Below are 19,774 nucleotides of genomic sequence, written 5' to 3' on the forward strand. Positions count from 1 at the left end.
TTGTAGGGTGTAACTAGATATATAAACTTCAACTTCACGATATCCTGGGTTGATGTAGACTTCTCGGGTGGCCGTACTTTCCGAGATTCTGGCGACTATGTGGGGGTGATCAGGTCGCTAATCTGCCAAGACGGCAAGCGCGATGACGTACCCCGCGTCGCAGGCGCAGCCGCGTCAACCATCTCTCACGTAGCCAACTATGGAGCCATTACAAGATTCTGGTCCTACCATACTTTACTCTCCACCACCATGTCGACCGCCAAACCGCTTACGCCCGCGCAGACGCACGCCCTCTTCGATATCCTGATCCACCACCAAGTCTACTCCGAAATCGAAGCCTTCAAATACCCCCACACCATCGATCAGTATGGCTACCCCTTCCGGAAGGCAGACGGCGTCCAGTCGACGAGCCCGTTGCTACAGAACATGCTCAACAAGTTCGCGCTATGCAACCCCGCCATAAGAAACTTTGGCGAGAGCTGGTGGTCCGACAAAATCCAGACACTAGTCGCGAGAATGGCCGAGGCGGAACTGAGCGAGAGTTACGATAAAGGCGCTATTGGAAGTCGGAAGGCCCTTGCGACGGCAGCGAGTAGCATCGCTGAGTACGTTGCACGAGGTATGTTGGGTGGATACTCAGCAACGAAGAAGAAGGAGAGCAAGAAGGAATACGACACAAGCAAGCCCGAAGACGTCATACAAGGCTTTGAGGAACTGGTCAAGGATGCGATATATGGGGATGCTTTGGACGATCTGTATGAGAAAGTCAAGGCGACGCCAAGACTGGAGGACCATTCCAGCAGTCTGCAGGCAGCGCATGAGTATATGCTGTTGAAGTGAGTATTCCAAGTGGCTGTCCTATTCACAAACTAACAGCCTCAGTGCCGCATCTTTCCTCCATCATGTGTTCGTCATGTCGCCTGACGGCCAATACCTCGTTCGCCTCCTCGAGAACCTGCACCGCCTTATACCATACACTGTCATCAAGCAGACGTTGCGCGTTGGAAACGCAGCGACGATGATCAACGGCATGGTCAGATTAGTACTGGCGAAGCTATCAGTGACGGCCATGACCAACTGGATAGGCCTTACCAACAACACCAATGACGGCATGAATCTTCTACAGCAAATTCTGTCCACGGTATTAGCATGGGACACATCCGAATTCCAAAAGCGGGCAACGAAACTAGAGTCGTCGCGTAACGCGCCCGACAAGAAGGTCTTCAAGGCACTCAAGACATATGTCTACTCTTCACGGGAGAAACATGAAGCGGCGCGAAGCCAGTCAATATCCGAATCGAAGTCCATCGCAGCCGTCATCCTCGAAACATCCGACCCTCCATACAAGATCGATGCCGAGACCCTGAGCGAACACCAACATAGCGTAGCCATGGAATACCTCAGCACATACCTTTCGATTCGCGACCGCGAGGAACTCACCAAGGTTCTCTGCAAGTCCAACCCCGATGTCTTGACTTCCACCATACGCGACGCGGTCACCGGCATGGATCCCGTCATCCGAGCCATACACAACGCCGTCGATCTTTCAGGCACTATAACCGACGCGGAGGCCTTCATCACCGACCTGATCAAGACTGCCAAGCCAAAGAAGAAGGGCACAAGGAGCCGCGAAACTTCTAAGTCAAGACCCAGCTCACCTGACCCAGCCAGCATTCTCGATCAAGAAGCAAGCGACGCCCCCACCGTGGAAGACTTTGTCCAACTCCTCAAGAAGCACGCTCCCTCCATGCACAAGTTCTTACATCAAGTTACGAAGAACGCACCCGACCTCGCCCAAGACTACCTCGTCTACGCCAAACGCATATTCTCTGAATTCCGTGTCGACGAGCGTGCCAAAGAAGCCGAAGAAAGAGGCGAAGGCGGCGCAGGCAACATGACAGCACCCCTACACTCGCTCTTCGAAACTCTCAGCAAAGACAAACAAGAAGAGCTGAAGACACTCCTCGACCAACACGAAAAGCATCTCACCACCCTAAAGTCCACATCCCAGACCCGTCTAGAATCCATCATGAAGCCCGCCCCCTCATCACAAAACGGCAAAGGAACAACGCACGGTCCAGGCATGTATCTCTCGCGCTGGAACGCACTCCTCGACAGCACGCTCATCTCCCCCGCCACCATCCACGGCCCCGTGCGCAAAGGATGGGAAGTAAAAGGCGAGCTAGATGGCAAAGGCCTGAAAACAAATAGCTCGTTATTGGATAAGGACAAGAAACGGGATCGCGTTACTGCTATGATGGCGGATGGGACGGGTGACAAGGTCGACCGCAAAGAGAGGAAGAGAGATGGGCTGGAAGAGGAGAGTATGGAGGTTGTTTGGGAGGGCATGAGGGATGGGTGGGTGGGTGTTTGTAGGGGGTTGGAGGTTATGGGGCCGGAGTAGGGGGGGAGTTCTTGATGGACGGGAAGGTTAGTGTTGTTGGATATGGTGATGTGGGTCATGGAGGTGCTTGCTTGTATAGACACAGACAGATGGGGGAGGGTATACGGTGTACGGTACATAGATCCACGATTCAACCTGTAATTACTACAATTGGATAAATCGTCTCGACAGCACACATCCGTAAACTTTGCCAAAACTTTCGAAGAGGGGCATCAGCCCATACTTCGTTAGCCAAGCGGCGACATCTTGCATATCGTGCGTAATGGCGCTCGGGAAGACTGTCTTACCGCCGCAGGAACCCACGGATCCGTCGGCTGGTCGTTCAAAATGCAGATCACCGGATGCCGGGTGAAGCCGAGAACCGAGCCCAGAATCGTTTTCGTCTCGTGACTTTAGCGGTTGATATCGTTTTGATCATGGCACTTGTGGTTTACGGGATATGTGGATGTGTGATTTTGTCGGGCTCGCAGATGGTGGGTGACGTGTGTTTGATGTAGGGATGGATGCGGGATGTTGCGGATCTGAGCTTTGAGCAAAACGCCTCTGTTTTGCATGTGAGAATTCAGACATTATCACCGAGGAGAACGTTCTGTGTGTGCGTGTAGAAGTGTCATATTCATATCCTCTACTAGCCTAAATCATAAAAGTGTGAATGGTATCTCGTTAAACATGCCATATGCCCAAACCCGTCGTCTAAAACAAGACAAGAAAAGAAAAGAACGCCTCTAAGCTCTCCGTATCCGTACAACCCGCCCACTCGTAGCGATGTGAGGCACATGTCTAGACCAAAACCAACTTCTTCAAAGCCTCCAGATCAGGTACTCGGAACCCCGACTCACCCTCACCCCAAGCCACAGTACCTACACTGACTGTCCAAGCCACGACCACCATTCGCGCAACAAATGCAATCGTACTGACCTCTAGCGGCAGGTCGGATTTGAGAACGTGTTCTATCTGCTTGGCTAGACTCCTCTCTTTCTCATCCATCGATGTTGTAAGCGCTGGGATCGCCTCTGTGATATCAGATGAAAAGGTGCTGGAGCGGTTCGAATAACGAGTACTGCGACGTGATGATGTGGATTGGCGCTTGCGCTGTTGCTGTTGTGGTTCAGATGGTGATGCTGATACCGGCGAACAAATCGTCTCTGCGCTCTTGCTGGCCGGAGTGGAGGAAGTGTGCGCCGCGACGGCTTGTTGGTATGCCCGTCGCATTTCCTGTTTCGTTGCTTCCTGGACGGCAGCGAGTGCGTCTTGCGCTTTCAGGTCTGGTACGAGAGCCATGAGGCGTTCGAGGAGCGTGGTGTAGCGCGACATGCGGGCTGTCTTATCGGCGAGAGTGTCGGGTGTTGTCGGGTCGCTGGCGAGTCTACCGAGACGTTCGCGCTCGCGGAAGAGGAGACCGGCGTTTTGGGGCTCGTAGAGAGGACCAAAGATGTTGAGGTGGGGTGTGTGGCGGTGAACTTTGTCGACGAGTTGCTCGAGGCGCTGAAGTAGGCGGGCGTGTGGGAGGCCAGCGGAGGTGATGAACTGAACGGTCTTGATCAGGGGCGAAGAGGCTAGGGGTGCAAGGCCGCCGGAGAACGGCAGTGATGATATGGCGTCTAGTAAAGTGTTTGAGGTATGGACTTCGGTTGATGTGGCGAGGATGTGGAATCGTGCTTCGCGGGAACTGGGTAGCGAGGCGAGGAACTTGGATTGTGGCGTTCTTGCGACATATGGGTGTGTGTATAGAGACGCTCCTGCTTGCAATGCCTCAAAAGATTCATCTGTGATGAGAATGCTGTGAACGCCGATCTTATCTTGCGAGTATGGGAGAGAGCCAGCTGCAAGGTGCTTTGCGAAGAGTGGTGAAGTGCCTGAGCCTTGGGCGTGCCGTTGCGATCTACTGCGCTTTTGTTGTGTGAGCGTGACCTGGTGTTTGGCGTCCGCCGTTGGCGAAAGAGCCATCGAGATGCCGAAGACACCATTCTCGGATGACGCGTCTTGTTGGTCAGCGCCGTTGATCAACTGGCTTCCCAGTATTACTGAGAGTGCCGCAAGTTCGGCAGCTGAGACCTTGACGCTCAACCTTCCATCCTCATACTTTGCAGTTTGACCATCTTTCACCCAAGCCCGCTGTATAGCCTTCGGGTCGTCGTCTCGCAGTCCATTGTGCATCGATACCAAGGCAGACGCCGGCTTCTTCACGGATAAGCCCCTAGCCAAACCCATCTCAACCACCGATAAATCTAAGCTCTTCCTCGCAGTCTTTGGGCTAGGGTCCGCTCGCCGAACGTTGGACATCGACTTTGACCGCCCCACGCCGCTCGCAGGCTTCTTTGCTCGAGCAAGGAACTTCGTCATGTCTCCGGGGTATGACGATCGCTCTGAGATTGGTCTGTTTCGCAATTCGTTCGCGAACGCATCGTACAAGGTTTCGAGTGGTACTTGTCCGGGATGTCCTTGGAGGTTGGTAAACAATGCGGAGGAAAACAAGCCCTCATCGCCAGCCTTGATGATGCCCGACAATGTTGGCACCCAATGTCCTTTGCTAAGACTTTGCTTTGGGGTCAAAAATCTCTTCCACGAGCTGGAAATGTGCGTGAGTTGAACCTGCCGCTCAGTCTTGCCGTCCGTAGTGAACATTTCGTCTGTTGTTGTAGTCTTGGGCTGCTTGTGCAGGAGGAAGCGTGTAACGAGTGCCATGGCAGCGACAAAGCAGAGTCCAAGTACGACGCTCGCTGCGACTATTTCTTTCGTGTGCATTCTAGATTTGGCGGGTGTTGTCTCTTATACAAAATGTCGCTTGTTGTTAGTAGGCCGTTAGACCCTGGCAGGTCTGACAGGAGGTAACCTTGTCGCCCAATCGGAATGCAGGGAAGCTGCCACTAATCCCTGGGTCGCTGTCTCGGACATGCTGGCAGCCGCTTCCTTCGTGAAGACGGTGCGAGGCGGCCAGGAGTCATCCATCATTCGTCAGCGCATCGTGCTGTCCCGTGGTTCGCTTCATTTGTCAGATAGTCATCGAAGCGGTCCTCTTTCTGCAGAGACAGCACGCTTACCGTCAAGTCCAAGAGCGAGCACGTGTATCGCGGGTACTGTAAGCTTCAGGAATGCCTGTAATAGCCACGTCTGGATGTTTGCATATCCAAAACAACGTGCGCTTTTGGCTACTGTCTCAAACAGTCTGGCAGCCAGACCTGTGAGATCAGAACATGATTTCCAACGATGCAGATCCTGATATCCACGCGACCCCACACGTCAAATCAGAGTTTGGCTTCACGGTTGCAACTGTTTCTGCCCTACAGGATCATCGTGGCCAGCGGAGCGTCGGACAAGGAAGGGACGAAAAGAGGCTCGACGCACGGGCCCTCTATGATGGCATCCCCGCGAGGTTTGGGTTGGAGAAGCGCCGAAATCGCCAAAGCGAATTACCGTTTCCCAGGTTTCAATGCGATGTAAACAACCGTGCCTGATAGAAAAGGAGACTGGCATAGTTGCGACGTCATAAGAGGTCGGGATAAGATGGGAGCCGCGAAGCTTAGCAGGTGAGTTGCAACCCCTCAGATCCAGGGTGCGAAATGCTCCGCCGGCCCACATCGGTAGGCAGCGAAGATCTCCGAATACCACCAATAAAATTCAGTGCAAGGAACAGATTTTTTGTCCGCAACTGCGATCGTCTGTTCTCGAACTGCAGAACACATCGCGACCGGATCTTGCGGATGGTCGCGACCCGAGGCGCCCGGGAACTTCAGCTCGGCCTCTCGTGATGCGCGCGGAGGAGGAAAGCCAGAGGATTCGGCCAACCGCACATCACGCAACAAGAACTTCCTGGACGATTCGCTCAAACTCGGATATGCAGTGACTGACTGAACGGTGAGAGAACTAACCGGGGTTGGCGGCGTGGACAAGTGCGCTTCTACTCTGATTCATACGGCTTTCGGTGTTTACGGGAGCGCAACCATCTTCGTCAGCAGCCCGCTTCTGACTCTAGCTTAGATCGCTTTGCTATGAATGTTTATCACAAGAGATGGATGCACCGCTCGGCTTGAATTCCACACTCTTTAGGTGCAGATGTCGTCGCATTAGAGGCCTGTGGAATCCAGAGAGGTTCCAGGTGACTGCTTGGTGTTGCGACCTTGGCGATATGTTCCAATAAGCTCTTGTACCCTGAGGAGTTTCTTCTGAGATAGCAGGATGGGTATGGGATGGTTGAAGATCAAGATGACATGTGCGCGGACGGAAAACATAGTCAGACACTGTCGAACCCGGAACTTGCACGTCGTGCTATACGGGAGTCGCTGTGACAGGCCGGACAAGCGGGGCGAACGAGCTGCAGCAGCGCCAACGGTACATATCCAATATAGCACTCCAACCATACCATTCCACACGTTTGCGAGGTCGGTACGTTCTAGAGTCTGCATCAACTCTTCGCAGATGTGGGTTGTAAGTGAGATCTGGCTGCTATGTGGCTCAGCTCCGGTTTGAACACAAAACGGGTAGCGACTTGATGTTGCAGCAACAGAGAAAGGCAAGCAGCGTACGACAGAAGTCGTATAGATCGTGGCAGCGAGACGACACGCCTCATAGACCCAATCGCAGGAGTTTGGGTGATCTGAAGTGTAAGCCGAAGGTAGATTTGCTAATCGATCGCAAATTCCAGCCACTCTTGTCTTATAATCGACTTCGTTGGAGGGTGGATAGGCTAGATGAACGTCTTTAGCATCGCCAGCGGGCTCAAGTGCTATGTTTTGCGCCAGGAATAGGTCGGTCAAGTCGCGCATATCTCGAAGTAGGCCATATGTGGTAGATGAGCAACGCTCTTCGTTGAGAAGATTTCGGAACTCAGGCCCTGGGCAGAATAATGGGGATTCTGGTATTGCGACATCTGCGTTATCGTTGACCGATTCATACTTTGCAGGCTCACACAACGCAAAGGTCGGCAGGGGTTGGGCTTCGTAAATTAGGTCGCAGTGGAAACAACACCTGAAAGCATGATTAGTCTGCACTCTTCATCAGGAGGTCATGGAGCTTACGCAGTAGTAAATTGCGCGATCATCGCCCTACCGGTCTTTTCCAGGTCGCCGCACAGGAGTAACATTTGTTCGATGCCTCGTTCGTGACACCGGATCGTGGGCTCATCACAACTCCACATGTCGCCTCCCAGCAAGTGAAGCATCACCAGGAGGGTTGACACGGCGTGCTCCTGGGTGAACGACTGAAGCCGAAGCCTGATCATGATCAGGGTTTCATCCCTGACAAGCCTAGTCCTTGTACTTTCGCCTGGAATCTTTGCGAGCATATCGAGCCAAGTACATGTCACGGACCCGATACCACTGAGCATTACATGGGGATGAACATTCATTTCGGGTGCCCATGCCTTGACAAATGCTTCTGTCCCGAACGCCCGCATGACTGTAAGTGTCAGCCATTGAACCAGAGCATATGACGTGAAATTTCTGGAAAGTTTTGTACACCTACATGCACGCAAGATGAAACCGCTGTTCAAACTAGGATTCTCGAATTGGGGCAACACCTTGAAAGGGTCAAACCCGTCTCCGATTTGAGAGAAAGTGGTCGTGAATAACCGAATCTTGCGTTCTTCGTGGCTCTCAGTGTACTCGTATCCAACAACCTTTTGGAAGCTTCTACTCTGCCTTCGGCCTGAGCGAGTTGGCCGACAGCGTTCAAACGCAGCATCACGAGCCTCAGCACCGCTCGCTTCCTTTGGGGACCTCGTAGTCGGTACATGAGTTTGCTGATCATATTCATAAGGAACAAGCGCTCTCAGTGTTCTTTCTGGGGAAAGTGATTGAGCTTGAGTCGTCGTGAGCTCGACCTGCTCGCCGACTATTGGTTCAGTGTAAAGAGGTGGTACTATTTTGTGCTGTTCCCGAGGTGCTGCGTGGCTGTTGTTCATCTTGTTCCTATGATACCTCATCGCCTGCGAACGGACGCTTCGTCTTGTCTCCCCATCCTTGAATTGAGTAGGGTCTGTCGCGGTAAGGAAGCGAAGCTGAAAAGGTCCATCGAGCTTTCCACGGCGACGCGCCGCTCGCGTTGTGGCGCGAACGGTCTTTGGCCAAGCATTGTTTCCAGACTGGCGATTTGTGACAGCGGGTAAAGCGATATCAAGCTGAGGGCTCGCGATGTCACCTTTGCTGGTCGGGGTTATGCTGGAAGCCATGGATATTGGCGTGGTGTGGTGCCCCAGAACGCCAAGAGAAAGCGGGGTCTGGTTCAGCGCAGGAAGCAGCGACGATGCCACGCAACACACATCACATACGATGCCTCTATACCTGTGTACCTGCACGTTTGTCGCCAAAGAAGAACCGGCACTTTTATATAAGACTGGGGCCGGGGCTTGTATCAGCCGAGGCTGGCACGTCGGTGAGCCGCCCATGCAGGGCACTACATGCGTTCACGGGTAGTACGCCACCGCATCGCTTGCATCGGAGGACCACGCCGCGATACGATGGAGCAATGGGTGTACAGCCTCGCACTAGCCAAGACAATGGTGGCCTGACGACACTAGAGTTCCGACCAATCCAATGGATCAAGAGAGAAGCTTACAGGATCACCAACAATCTTTCAACACGCGCATTGGGACGTCAATAACTTAGCCAAGATCTTCCGCAGAGCCTTCCCAAAATCAATGAGCAACTGCCACAATATAACACCATCGCTCTGATCAGTAATCCGACTCTGGTCCGCTATCAATAGAGGCGAATCCTCCGCTATCGACTCAGCCGGATCCCAACGCCGTGCGACGACACCAGCTGGCCGGATCGTCTCGTTGCTATCAAACGACTCCACCATCCTGCGTCCATCAACGGATATATAATCGCAAGGCAGAATGGCTCCTAGATCTTCGTCAGGTTCTCAACTTTCCTCCCTCCGGTCCTGTACAACACACCTTCACGCCTCAGCTTCACTCGAGCTTCGTGCCACCGCTCCTCGTCGATCAAGCTCGGTGCATCGTACAAGCTTGGCGACAGCGAATTGGGGCTGAACGGCGAAGGTACGAACCGGCGCACGTGTTCCAAAGCTTGCGATGCGGTTTCGCCATTGTAGAACATGCGTCGCTTAACTTGCGGCGCGACGAAGCGACCATCTGGCAAGTCGTCCAGCAGGCGATACTGCTCTTCGATATTGAAATTGTCGAGGTCGTCGACATAATAGTCCGCGACGTAGCCGTGGGTAGTCATGGTGCTTCGGATCATGGCGTGAACGGTATATGCGTGGAATTTGAGAACTCACTCAGAGAGTCGAAGAAAAAGCCGTGGCTCATTAGCATCTTCCGATTGCGTATATTGAAGTAGAAATATCGACGATGCGCTTCCGTTGGTCCTCTGACGGCGTCAAACGGCACCCTGGCAAACCGCGCGCTGCGACGAACGGAAGACGAACGAGAGAAAGAAATGAGGACATGGTCTAAGTGCATCCGCAAACCTACGCGACTATTACCACCTTATACACAAAAAAAGCTAAACAGGTCTGCAGACTACATCAAGATAAGAACCTAGAAAGTAGATAACTTGAGGTTAACGTAGGCTCGAGGGTCGCACCTCCAGCGCGCTACCAATCCCCGCCCGCATCCCCCCGACTCTCCTCCCACACCTCACTAACCGCCGACTTATCTGGGTGCGACTGCATCCTCGGCATCCCAACCGATTCCGTCTCAATATAATACCCCCCTTCCTCCTTAAACTCAAGAAGGTACCTCCCATTAACAGGCCCAAATTGCTGGATTGACCGAATCTTGTTGAAAAGTGGCTTGGGTCTTTGGTGTGGGAATTCGCCTAGAGGGAGGCATGTCTGGTCAGAGACATTCGATAGCCATTTTTCGATTCGGGGTCGAATGGCTTTTGTTTTGTATGCGACGAGCGTGCGGAAGCTGTTTGCTTGTTCGAGGGGTTGGGTTGAGGTGGTTTGCTGGCTATTGGAGGTTGTTTCGGAGCTGGTTTCTGACTGCATCTTGGGGTTTGAGGAGTACAGGGGGTTTGCGCGGCGTGTGTGGTGTGGTGTTCAGATATGTCTGGCTGCTACAGAGGTTTGTAGTAGTGTACGCGATGCTGTGCGCGGCCTTTGTATGCTCTTGGAAGCGCTGAACGTATTCGGTTTAGACTTGGTGAAGTCTTTGTATGCTCTTGGAGGTGCTGAACGTATTCAGTTTGGATCTGGTGAAGTCTTTGTCGTTGTGGGAAGGATTTTGGTGTCTGAGGATGCAGCAGGCAGAAAAGACCATATTTATGAAATTCCTGACTCTTATTCTTCGGTTACCACGTGGTTCACTACCAACCCACCCACACCACTTGAGCCACTCACAATTTCCCCAAAGCTTTAAACGCGAGCCGAATTTCCTTCCTATAGTAATCTTCCGCAACATAATACCTTTCCCCTCTCAAGATCTCCTTCACTCGCTTAGGCTTTGCCCGTAACTCAACACGCCTTTCTACTGCCTCGTATTTCTCATCTTTCGCTCTGTCTGCGCCAGAGCTATCGGTGACGATAGCTACGATCTTGATCACTGCAACTTTATCCGGGAATGTGATTTCTTCCGCCTCAATACCGATTTGAGTGTTTAGGAGGATGTCTGCGCCGGAGTACTCGATCACGCCGGGCGCAGATGTGAAGTAGTTGCCGATGCAGCTGCCGAAGTAGGATATAGCCTTGTTCAAGAGGACAGAGAGACGGCGCTGAGGTACCGGGGGTGATTCCGCATACGTTGGCGAGGAAGAGCTGTTCGCTGCTTCCCGCATCGGCGCTGAGTCCAGATGGAACTCAGATGGGTCGGCAAGGTCTGCGAGGGAACTCGGACTGGATGACGGCAGTGCAACCCAGGGTGCGCGTTCGTGCCATATACCTTCATCAATATCTGCGCCCGCATCTCCACTAGTCTCAAGATTTTCCATGTCGTATGATGGTGTGCGATCGTTGTCTTTAGCCTCCACGGCATGAAGTGGTGATGCGGTGACGGCATCGGAATACGGCGTGATAGCGTCTTTGTCCGTCATCAAGTCGATCAAGTGTTGTGTGCGATCCATGGATGGTGATTGTATGGAAAGCGCGCCCATTCTTGACTGTGCCTCGAGGTCTATGACTGGCTGCTCCTTTGGCGGTGACTGGTCCGCTTCATCCATGGTTGAGATGGCTGAGCGCCGATGAAACGCGGCTCATGCGTCTGGAAAAAGCTCGAGGAAGCCGCGCTATGGCGTTGTAGGGCTATACTGTGCAGTCGTAAGTGTAGTGAATGAGACTCGATGGAAGTTAATCTCGAACTTCTAAGAGTGAAGAGCGCACATGAAGAAAGCGGTGGCCTTGAATGAAGTCAGGATGTGAGCGATGAGCGGTGAATGTCTCATAGCTAGGGACACACCGGGAGTGTACACACCCAATCCCAGCTATCCGATTGCCGTGACAGATGCGTCAAAATACCTATTCCCGAGCCGACATACATACCATTGCTGAATTGCTGGCAGACAGTGACATGTACACCATACTCACCCGCCCATTCATACCTAGGTAGTGGTCGATAAATAAGCCTCGGAATCCCTTTCTGCCAAATGTCTCAACCGCTACAATTACATCTTACCACACAATCATGTCAGACTCCTCAGAAAATCCAGATACGCCCAAGAAAGCATGTCTTCATAATCCTCGATTACAGATCCCTCGCCCCGTGTTCCAACGCGAGACCACCGCCGTTGATCCCTCGGAATGGCAAGCTTACACACCAAAGACTTCGCATGGGTTTATAGCGATGCATACCTCGACACCCGAGGACATGCATGAGAACAGGGGTAATGGAAAGCGTACAGCAGTCAGCGATTACTTCTCAGTGCCAAAGCAGAAGCACAATCCTATCCTTTCTCCTAACCCTGCGCCGTATGAACCGCATGGTTTCCTGCCACTTTGTTCCGTTGCGGCCGTTGAAGTCGACGCGACCAATTACTTCGGGCTCTCAGACAGGACTATCCAAAGTACTGTCGAGAAAAGCTGCCATGTTCCGGATACGGCCAAGGACCACGAGTGCGATAATGCTCTGCATACGAGCCGGCGCTCGCTGGGCGAGGTTGCGCATCCATCAGTAGAGCAGCATAACGAGCGCAATGTCGTGCCGAAACCAGAAGAAGAACAGGGTATTCAAAAAGAGCCCGAGATAAAATTGCGCGGTGGCAGTGGCGAAGAGCCTTGCGACGGAGACAAAGAGACGGTCGATCGTTCGCCCGCAGGCGACTTGCCCGACCCGAGACACCATCGGCGAACAGTCGAAGCTAATCCACCGCTCGCTTCATCGCCCATCGACATGGATCAAAAGGATCATACCGAAGAACAGCATACTATTTCGGCGCTCAATAGAGCGCTCGAACAGATGTTACAAGAAGTCGCAACCGTTTGTAACCTGGCATTAGACATGCACGTGGCCACCAACGTTCCTTCCAGCACAGAAGACACGCTCGACAACACTGCGGAACGTGACGATGCTGAAACGACATCGCAGCAGCCAACAGATCGATCCGATGCTTCTGGAAGCGCTCATGCGGCATGACTACATGATAGTCCAGAATACGACGAGATCAAGACGGTATCCACCGAGATGAGCGCTGCGAACATGGACGAGACCACTCTCCCAGAAACTCAGAAAGCTTCTCCAGTAATCCGACGAAAGCTCAGAAAGAACTGGAAGAGGCTGGCGCCGCTCGAAGGTCACACCGGAAGACTCTTTGACACGATGCAGCGTACAGACAACAGAACGCTAATCGCATTGAAGTCCGGGTTCACAGTCGACATCGTGAATGCCGATACCAAGAAAGTATACGTCCGCAACGTTCCGCTTCGCATGCTATGGCATTTCTGCGGCGCCTCGGTCCTCGATCGCTTCATAGCAGACCGGGACGGGCGCCCAGACCTGTTGAAGATACCCGTGGAAGAAGCCGAGAAATCTGGAGTCGCAAGAGTAATGCGATACATGCGTCGCGCGTGCAAAGCAGCCAGCGTACGGCCCACGGGTGAGCTGCGCGTACCACCCAGTCTGGCCGACGGTATCGAGACCATCCGCGCATGCCGTGTGTTCGGGCTGCACGCAGATGCCGACCGGCTCGAAGATGTGATGATCGATGAGTGGATAGGCAACGAAGCTTGGTATATGACCGACGAGCATGTCGAGCTGATCTGGGATGGGTATTACGGTAGTCTTCGCGACACCGTTTTCGGGGATGTGATAGTCTGGTTTGTATTAACAGAAGTGCAGGATAAGTCGCATCCTCTCGCTGAGGAGATACGGTGGATGCTGGAGCAAGACGAGTACGAGACTTTGAAGGCAAGGGTTACGGAGGAGGTACAAAGGAAGATGTGGAGACTGGAGGATCATGATCAGTTCTTGGGGAGATGCAGTTGGGAGAGGGCGGAGCGGATGCGCAAGGAGGAGGAGCGTACTGATCCTCGTGCGCGAGGTTATCATCGACAACCACTCCCGATGTCCGACGCTGAGCAGAACACTTTTCATCATGGAACCAGCGCGAAAGCTCTTGGCATTGAGATGATGCAAGCGGGATTGTGGGATGGCGGGGGCATAGGGGTCCTTCCAGATGTTCCATTCCAATCTCCTGAGCTGCCGAGGGCTGGAGCTGATACACCTGTTCCGCATTCGCTTGGTCGGTATTGATGTGAATCTTGCCATCACGACCAGACCCTGACTTTGAGTCTCGTCGGTGGTTTCATTCTTTTTGTTCGACCGATGTAGTTTCGTAGCTAGTATCATTATGCTCATGTTACCTCTTCAAAGCCAGCTACTGGGATTGTGCGATCGTGAGAAGGTGCGATCAAAGAGATGTCCTCTACATTTTGAGAGGCAGACTAATATGAGAAGAAGAGAGAAGTCACTGCGCGTGTGGCAGCGCAGTCACCGTGATCTCGAGAGGGTCGAGCTAATGTTTGCAGCCGCGGGAAACGTTCTATGGGGGTATATTTGTTAACAAATGCCGACGCCTCAGAGCCTTTGACAGGTCATGTAAAATCGTAGACAACCAACGCCTGACTGCCCTCGCTCTTCTCTCTCAGCACTATGACGTTCTGTTCGTCGAAGCCGACCCAACCACGACTGACGGAAGAGTCGTCAAAGCCCTGGTCTAGCGCAAACCGCAAGCCCACTTGCTGCCCTGAATCGTCGTCCTGGATGTACTCTTCACTGGCTTTGGATGGCTGTACGCGAACGCTGAGTTGTCCGTTTCTTGAGCGCTTGCGGTTCGCGGAGGAGTTCATGCCGCCCTCTAGATCCCATACCCGTAGCTCGTCCCCTCGTCTGCTCACGGACACAGCCTTGCCGCGCATGCCAACATGGGCGCCAGATATTGAAGACGTGTGGCCCCAGAGGCGGTTGCCGGAGCTGATCGATAGTGCTTGTGATGTCGATCGGACGAGGTATAGCGATAGTGTGTTATCGGGATGCGCGACGAGAAGATACGGATGGGAGTACGACATGGAGGTAGGTTTCGATCTGCTCGGCCCGCTCGGTGCTAGGGCTTCATCGGCGCGATCTGGTAAAGGTGACGACGAGCGTGCTGACGAAGAGGCCGCGCGGTACGTAGAGAGCGTGAATGAGTGTTCATCCGCCGCAGTAGCCAACCGTGACTCGATCAGGTCGCCTTTGTGTGAGAGTATGAGCTCCTGCACACCAACAGTCCAGCCGGACAAGTACGTCGGCAGGGAGTATGCGATCGCGGCGGTCATGGTATGTGCTGTTGTGCGCAGCGATAACGAGACAGGTGGCCATGCAGTGTTCGATCGTAGGGAGTATAGCAGCTTCGGTGCCTCCAACAGCCCGAATGTGCCAGGTACCTCTTCGAAAGCGTATAACGAGAGGAGGTGGTCTTCGGTCATCGTGAGGAGATACGGCGATGAGTATGCGAGAGCCGACAGCATTCCGTTTGTTGATGGCGGATGAGTGAACACATTCGTGAACTTGTTGGGATTCGTCCTAAGTTCGTAAATGGAGAACGAGCCGTCTTCGAAGCCTATGACAACTCGTTCCGTGCCATCGTCCGTATTCGAGGCATCAATGGCCATGGATATCGGTAATCGCGCCATATCTGTTTCACCAGATAGTTCCGTGGATGCCAGCAGTTCCCTATCATTCTTGGAATTCCATGCTCGCAAGCCTGACATGGAGTCGGCGGCATAGATGATGCTGTTAGACATCATGACAAGTAGCGGTGGGTCTGGAGGCCTTTCAGCGACCACAATCTCACTGACGGCGCATTGTCCCTGGGTCCAGTTATGCCGCAACCGATATTGCTGCTTCCAGTTCGTTTGTGTTCCATCTTTGACTAAGTAGCCGTCTTCTAGCCATTTCGATAGCCGCGAGGAGTAGTGTAGCCGGTTCGGGTTGGCAGGGCCTCTGATGCCTGGTATGCGCGACGCTCGAGGAAGGACGAATGTGCGGTAGTAGGCGGCTTTCCATAATTCCGAATCGATCGAAAGGCGACTGAACTTCTTTGACACCCTGTAACAGTCAGCGAATGTCGCAATGTAGCGAAGATGACGTTACGTACCTTTGGCATACTAAGAGCGAGGGTACGGGCACGAAAGACAGTATCCGCACAAGCAGCTCCTCGCTCAATCGAGAGAGTTTGTCGTGATGTAGAAGCCGCTGTACTTTGGCTGGATGCTCGCCGTCATCATCGCCATCGTATGCGCGCTTCATAATACCGGGCTATGGCTGTCGTGTCGGCGGCGAATGCGCCTCGGGATGTCGGAATGGCACCATGTCTTATCGCTATCGCAGAGTGTCTGTGCGTACGCGTGACTGCGCGCTCCACTAGCGCGTATCTTTCGTAGTTGCCGCCTAATGCTGCAACCAATTCAGGACACACGCGAACATCGAGTCATCTCTTGTCACACCTGTCGTTTTCATGCCTTGTCGGACTGCTCCAATATGGCGGAGTTTTCAGCCTGGGTAGAGCAGAACAAAGGGCTCTGGACGCGCGTATACGATGAGGTCATTAAGCCTGACCTCGAGAAGGAATGGAAGACGAGTACGTATGGTCAATGAACGCGTCGATCTTTGCTAAGAATGAATCAGAAGAAGAGAAACATCAGAAGGAGCTAGATCAAAGTACGCGTTTTGTCTAATTCATTGAGTTACATACTGACCTGCTGCAGAGGAGGAGAACCAACAGATACTGTTCCAACATCTGAATGACGAGATTCTGAAATCAGCGCGTCTTGCCAAGGAGAACGAGCACCTGAAAGAACAGCTCGAAACTAGGGGGCCAGTCGACCAGCATGTCTCTGAATTTGATGCACAAAGTGCGTCCGAGGATTATCGCCACCTTACTACCGAGAATGAGCAGTTGAAGCAACGACTCGCGGCTCTACAGGAGGCCGCTGCACCATTACCAGATCACGGGGTTGCAAACGAGGCTACCGAAGAAGAGTATCACGACCTTGCTGCCCGGTTTAGCGACTTGACTAAGAAGTACCGGGACATGTCTCAACAAGTGAAGTATCTCCAGAAGAAGAATACAAACGTCATGCAAAAGAACAGGGACATGAAAGAGAGCGTGCGCGCATGGCAAGAGTACGCAGATCGGCAAGCAGTGAAACAAAAGTCGAAGAGCGAGGCCGACAAGTCACATATGGCAACGGCTCACCTTCTTCCCGAGGAACGGCCTCATATGCCTTCCAGTCCAGTTTCATTGGCCACTGTGCGAACTCCCGGATCCATCGCTAATCCGGGCCGCTCCTCTCCTGCTCCTATGGCCCCGCTTCCGCGTTCAGTTCTTGGGATAACGAGTCGGTTGGCGTCTCCGACCACGGTCAGCGGCGAGGAAGCCCGGAGTCCCACCACGACCGTCACTTCAAAGGCCAGCACCAGGTCAGGGAACGTTCAGCTACAACAGCATCAAGAACACAATGGCGGTGTCTCTTCACACGTCCAGCGCATAATCTCAGAGGCAGAAGGCCATCATTCAGCGATTCCAAGCTCCAGTCAAACAACAGTGGATGAGCAGGTCGAACCGAGGAGCATTTTTGAACAAGCTACGGAAGCTGAAGATGACGACGACTTCCCCGAATTCGTTTCCGAGAGGTCGCTAAAACGAAAACGAGGGCAGCCGTCGAAGTCCAGATTCGAGATATACGCAGATCACTCCTCAGATGGCACGCCAATAAAGCCCCATCGCGTGAAAGAAGAGCCTCACAGTAGTCCTCCGCTCCCTGCCTTCAACATGACTCGCAACGAGACGATGGATCTGGACGATCCTGCGCCCCATGGGATCAAGACTCCTCGTCAACCCCGGACACGTATATTTCATGACACAGATCCCGTGGAAACGCCTCATCAGCAGAGGCGTAACAGCGCGCCACTTACGCAGGCCGTTAAGAACGAGAACCTGGATGATACTGATCTGCATGATATGTATGATCAGATGCTCGAGCCTCAAGCAGTCGCGAGCATCGAATCGCGAGCCTTTAGTGAGCCGAATGAACCCACGCAAGCAGGAGACGCTGTGTTGAGATCCCTCGATCCCAACGTGGTCAGCAGTGCGTCTGAAGAGCCTCCTATGAAACGTTCACGACAATTCCAAGAGTATCAACAAGACAAACATTCTTTCCTCGCAGAGTCAGGCGAAGCACTACCTGCGAATAAACGTAAGTCGAGGCTGCCGCCCCACCTTGCTCGAGCCCAGATGAACCAAAGATTGCAAGCATTGAAGACGCCTCAAACGCCAGGAAAGGCATCACCGAAGACCCCAAAGTCAGGATCGGTAAAGATCAAGACCGAGCAAAACCCAACCCCTCCCGCAAGTTCCTCAAGTACTACCGAGACACGTTCCGTCAGTAAGGGTGCGCGCAGCGCAAAGTCAAAGACCCGCGTGAGCCCTCGTGAAGATCCGACACCTGACGGCCCTATATGGACCATGAGAGCTCCCGAGACCCGCTCTAGTGCTCGCAGAAGTCGTGCATCACCATTGAAAGATCAGGTTCGCCTCCGAGATAAGCCGGTCGGCGAGCTCAGCGTCAAGGACTTCAAGCCAAACCCTGAATACAACCAAGGCTTCAGCTACGCATTTTCCGAGACTGTTCGCAAGCGAGGAGATCGCATGTGTCTTCCAGGCTGCACTAACCCGCAATGTTGTGGCTCCACTTTTCGAGCTTTTGCGGAGGCACAAGGACCTCTCAGCCCCTCGGAAGAAGAGGCTTTGCTCGAGGACTATCTGGGCGATGCATACAGCAACATGCAGCTCACGCAGATGTCATCCGAAGAGCGGCAAGAGCTTGTTCTGCAAGCTCGGACGAAGAAGATGGCGAAAGAGTCCGGGAAGCATCGCGAAGCCTACGAGCGACGACGAACACCGCCAGGGTTCTGGCGAGTGGACTTTCCGACGACACAGGAACAGCAGGAAGACAGGGAACGTGCAAAGGAACAAGAGAAGGCGATAGTACAAGAGCGCTGGTTGGATGCACACAGGAGAGGTGGGAAGTGGATCTTTAGAGATGAGTAGGTCGTTAATAAGACGCGTTGTGAGTGGATGTGAGAAGGCTCTGCGCTATGAGTTCCGTGGTTGAGGACCAACGCAACCAGAGGTGTTGCAAGCACCATAGTATTATAAAAATTACTATCCATGGGTAGGGAGAGCCGCAGAATGCAGTTATTTCAAGCATTGTGAGTATAAAACCCATCCCATCCCTGAACTATCTTCCTACTCCAAACCAACTCTTCACGACTTTCACCTCGGGTCCAAACCAACTCTTCAAGTCTTTCACCCACCCCACCACAATCCACCCCACCAAAACTCTCCCACCCACCAAGAGACCAAGACAAATGCTCCTCATATCCATCACAATGAGCCTCCCAACACGCTCGCACTTCCTCGCCCACAACATCACCCCCACCACCCCCTCTCCCTCTCCCTCCCCCTCTGACGACGACACCTCCTGCGCAATCTGCAAAGAAGACTACAACACCACCACCGGCCACCCCGCAGTCTCCTTCTCCAACACCACAAGCTGCAACCACATCTTCTGCGAACCCTGCATCGTTGCGTGGTTGAGCGCTAAAGGGACAAATACCTGTCCCTTGTGCAGACAAGAGCTTTTTGTTTTGGATGACGGGGAGGGAGGGGTGGAGTATGAGGGGGGTGTTGAGTTTGGGGGGTTTGGTGAGGAAGAGGAGGAGGATGATGGGGATGTTGAGTATTTTTTTGCGGGGGGAGGGGTGTGGGATGGGGAGGAAGGAGAGGATGAGGATGAGGAAGAGGAAGATGATTTTCCATTTGAAGAGGAAGATGAATTCGAAAATGGAGATGGATTAGAAGACATCCCACTAACCTACCTCTACCGCAACACCCTCCTCCCCCTCCAAACCACCCCCTTGGAGACACACCA

The 19,774-nt window shown here is 53.1% G+C and overlaps 7 protein-coding genes across 7 annotated transcripts; 3 read left to right on the top strand and 4 right to left on the bottom strand.

Moving 5' to 3' along the window:
* Positions 1-249: 249 nt before the first annotated feature.
* Positions 250-2,404, top strand: J4E78_007160 (uncharacterized protein; the record flags this gene model as incomplete). Its single annotated transcript, XM_049367768.1, has 2 exons — positions 250-836; positions 883-2,404. 2 exons carry the CDS (start codon positions 250-252, stop codon positions 2,402-2,404), a joined length of 2,109 nt encoding a protein of 702 aa, XP_049220738.1.
* A 780-nt stretch (positions 2,405-3,184) lies between these two features.
* Positions 3,185-5,149, bottom strand: J4E78_007161 (uncharacterized protein; the record flags this gene model as incomplete). Its single annotated transcript, XM_049367769.1, has 1 exon — positions 3,185-5,149. The coding sequence occupies one exon, from the start codon at positions 5,147-5,149 to the stop codon at positions 3,185-3,187; it is 1,965 nt and encodes a 654-aa protein (XP_049220739.1).
* A 4,097-nt stretch (positions 5,150-9,246) lies between these two features.
* Positions 9,247-9,606, bottom strand: J4E78_007162 (uncharacterized protein; the record flags this gene model as incomplete). The annotated part of the gene is made up of 1 exon (XM_049367770.1): positions 9,247-9,606. One exon carries the CDS (start codon positions 9,604-9,606, stop codon positions 9,247-9,249), a length of 360 nt encoding a protein of 119 aa, XP_049220740.1.
* A 1,101-nt stretch (positions 9,607-10,707) lies between these two features.
* J4E78_007163 (uncharacterized protein) lies at positions 10,708-11,526 on the bottom strand (the record flags this gene model as incomplete). The annotated part of the gene is made up of 1 exon (XM_049367771.1): positions 10,708-11,526. One exon carries the CDS (start codon positions 11,524-11,526, stop codon positions 10,708-10,710), a length of 819 nt encoding a protein of 272 aa, XP_049220741.1.
* A 644-nt stretch (positions 11,527-12,170) lies between these two features.
* J4E78_007164 (uncharacterized protein) lies at positions 12,171-14,051 on the top strand (the record flags this gene model as incomplete). Its single annotated transcript, XM_049367772.1, has 2 exons — positions 12,171-12,861; positions 12,952-14,051. The coding sequence occupies 2 exons, from the start codon at positions 12,171-12,173 to the stop codon at positions 14,049-14,051; spliced, it is 1,791 nt and encodes a 596-aa protein (XP_049220742.1).
* A 341-nt stretch (positions 14,052-14,392) lies between these two features.
* On the bottom strand, positions 14,393-16,088 carry J4E78_007165 (uncharacterized protein; the record flags this gene model as incomplete). The annotated part of the gene is made up of 2 exons (XM_049367773.1): positions 14,393-15,887; positions 15,937-16,088. 2 exons carry the CDS (start codon positions 16,086-16,088, stop codon positions 14,393-14,395), a joined length of 1,647 nt encoding a protein of 548 aa, XP_049220743.1.
* A 231-nt stretch (positions 16,089-16,319) lies between these two features.
* Positions 16,320-18,891, top strand: J4E78_007166 (uncharacterized protein; the record flags this gene model as incomplete). Its single annotated transcript, XM_049367774.1, has 2 exons — positions 16,320-16,419; positions 16,547-18,891. The coding sequence occupies 2 exons, from the start codon at positions 16,320-16,322 to the stop codon at positions 18,889-18,891; spliced, it is 2,445 nt and encodes an 814-aa protein (XP_049220744.1).
* Positions 18,892-19,774: the final 883 nt, after the last annotated feature.

Source organism: Alternaria triticimaculans (assembly GCF_023758025.1).
Source record: "Alternaria triticimaculans strain BMP 0046 chromosome Unknown scaffold_10, whole genome shotgun sequence".
In the NCBI taxonomy this organism is placed as follows: domain Eukaryota; kingdom Fungi; phylum Ascomycota; class Dothideomycetes; order Pleosporales; family Pleosporaceae; genus Alternaria; species Alternaria triticimaculans.